The 2,006-nt window shown below is 38.8% G+C and overlaps 1 protein-coding gene across 1 annotated transcript; it reads left to right on the top strand.

The window, feature by feature from the left end:
• Window positions 1-519: 519 nt before the first annotated feature.
• Window positions 520-1,494, top strand: LOC115510435 (olfactory receptor 2T2). Its single transcript, XM_030310328.1, has one exon. It carries the CDS (start codon window positions 520-522, stop codon window positions 1,492-1,494), a length of 975 nt encoding a protein of 324 aa, XP_030166188.1.
• The last annotated feature ends 512 nt before the right edge of the window (window positions 1,495-2,006 follow it).

Below are 2,006 nucleotides of genomic sequence, written 5' to 3'. Positions count from 1 at the left end.
GCCCATGTTTATTTTCTGTCAATTTATTACATCACAAATGTATGTCTATGTACAATCTTAACAGTGTAATCATCTAAATGGCAGAGAACAACTCAAATTCAATCAACTCATGGATATTGGTTGCGAGGCACTATACCAACTTCAGGAAATATTTAGCCTAAAGTAATATGATTATAAAGACTATAAAGAAGATCAAAATAAAATAAAAATAAATCAAATTTTAAAAGTGGTTCTGTATGAACTATTATATTTACATCTCACATCCAGCCTAAAGAGATATAGACTTATGATAAACTTTCATAGATAATGAAAGTATTAACTTATAGATTAATATATCTGTTCAATGTCACAAAGACCGTTAATATTAAAACTAGAATTCAAAATGATTTGAAGTCTATATTCTTTCCTCTATCCCATACTGCTTCTAATATATTACACTGGTGGGCTCTGCGTAAATATTGATTATTAATTAACCCACCAAAATTTTGCCTTTGAAGACCTTAAGAACCACCATGTGAGATGATCATGGAAGCCATTCTCCAGAACTCCACTGATTTCATCCTCTTGGGCCTCATCACCCACCCTGAATTCCCTGGGCTTATCTTTGCAGTAGTCTTCTCCATTTTTCTGGTGTCTGTAACAGCCAATGTGGTCATGATTCTGCTCATCCATGTGGACTCTCGCCTGAATACACCCATGTACTTTTTACTCAGCCAGCTCTCCATTATGGACACAGTTTACATCTGTATCACCGTTCCCAAGATGCTGCAAGACCTTCTGTCCAAGGAAAAGATCATCTCTTTCTTTGGATGCACACTTCAGATCTTCCTCTACCTGACACTAATTGGAGGTGAATTTTTCCTGCTAGGTCTCATGGCTTATGACCGGTACGTGGCTGTATGCAAACCCCTTCGGTACCCTCTCCTCATGAATCGCAGGATTTGCTTGTTCATGGTGGTGGGTTCCTGGGTTGGTGGCTCCTTAGATGGGTTCATGCTGACCCCCTTCACTATGAGTTTCCCCTACTGTGGCTCCCGAGAAATCAATCATTTTTTCTGTGAGATTCCAGCTGTACTGAAACTGTCATGTGTTGACACGTCTCTCTATGAGACTCTGATGTACTCCTGCTGCGTGCTAATGCTGCTCATTCCTATATCCGTAATCTCTGTTTCCTACACACGCATCCTGCTCACTGTCCATCACATTAATTCTGCTGAGGGCCGGCGCAAAGCCTTAGCTACCTGTTCTTCCCATATAATGGTAGTAAGCATTTTCTATGGGGCAGCCTTCTACACCAATGTGTTGCCACATTCCTACCACACACCAGAGAAAGACAAGATTGTATCCACTTTCTACACCATCCTCACCCCAATGCTCAATCCACTCATCTACAGCTTGAGGAATAAAGATGTGGCTACAGCTCTAAGAAAAGTGCTGAGTAGATGCCCCTCCTCCCAGAAAACCAGAGTGGTGGATTTGTCCAGGATGTACTAGACAGGGCCAGGTACAAATATCATTGGTGCTATGGCCACTGGCACACCTTCATATAAGAAACTATGTTTTTGATTATGAAAAAAAAAATTCACTACCATTTTAATAATCCTGAGTTATCAACAGGCAAAATTATCTCTTTGCAAGCATCATTTAGAAACAATAGCTGTAGCTCACAAGCATCAGAATTAGCCCATTGGCTAGTCTGGATTCACTGAAAAACGTTTTCCAGAGAGCATTTTCTTCAAGTAACACTATAAACAATCCAAAATAGGCCAAATGCCCCTTTGAAGAGTACTGGATACATATTTTCAGGTTACACATGTTCATGTGTCTGTGTCTATATTATTGACCAACTTTTGAATAGAAGTTGCAAGGACCAGTCACCATGTCCTCGAGGATTTAATATCAAACATTCAGTGTCAATTAAATATTTTCTAGTAATAATAATGTAGAAAATTTAGGAAAATTTTATGAAGACAATTTAATTATATTTTGGGTTCTACATTCTTGTT

Source organism: Lynx canadensis, chromosome A1 (assembly GCF_007474595.2).
Source record: "Lynx canadensis isolate LIC74 chromosome A1, mLynCan4.pri.v2, whole genome shotgun sequence".
Classification (NCBI taxonomy): Eukaryota; Metazoa; Chordata; class Mammalia; order Carnivora; family Felidae; genus Lynx; species Lynx canadensis.
The sequence above is the reverse complement of the archived record's forward strand: the minus strand, read 5'-3'. Positions and strand labels throughout refer to the sequence as shown.

Excerpts from the sequence above, each read along its gene's own strand:
- LOC115510435 (XM_030310328.1), top strand. The coding sequence starts at position 520 with ATGATCATGGAAGCCATTCTCCAGAACTCCACTGATTTCATCCTCTTG.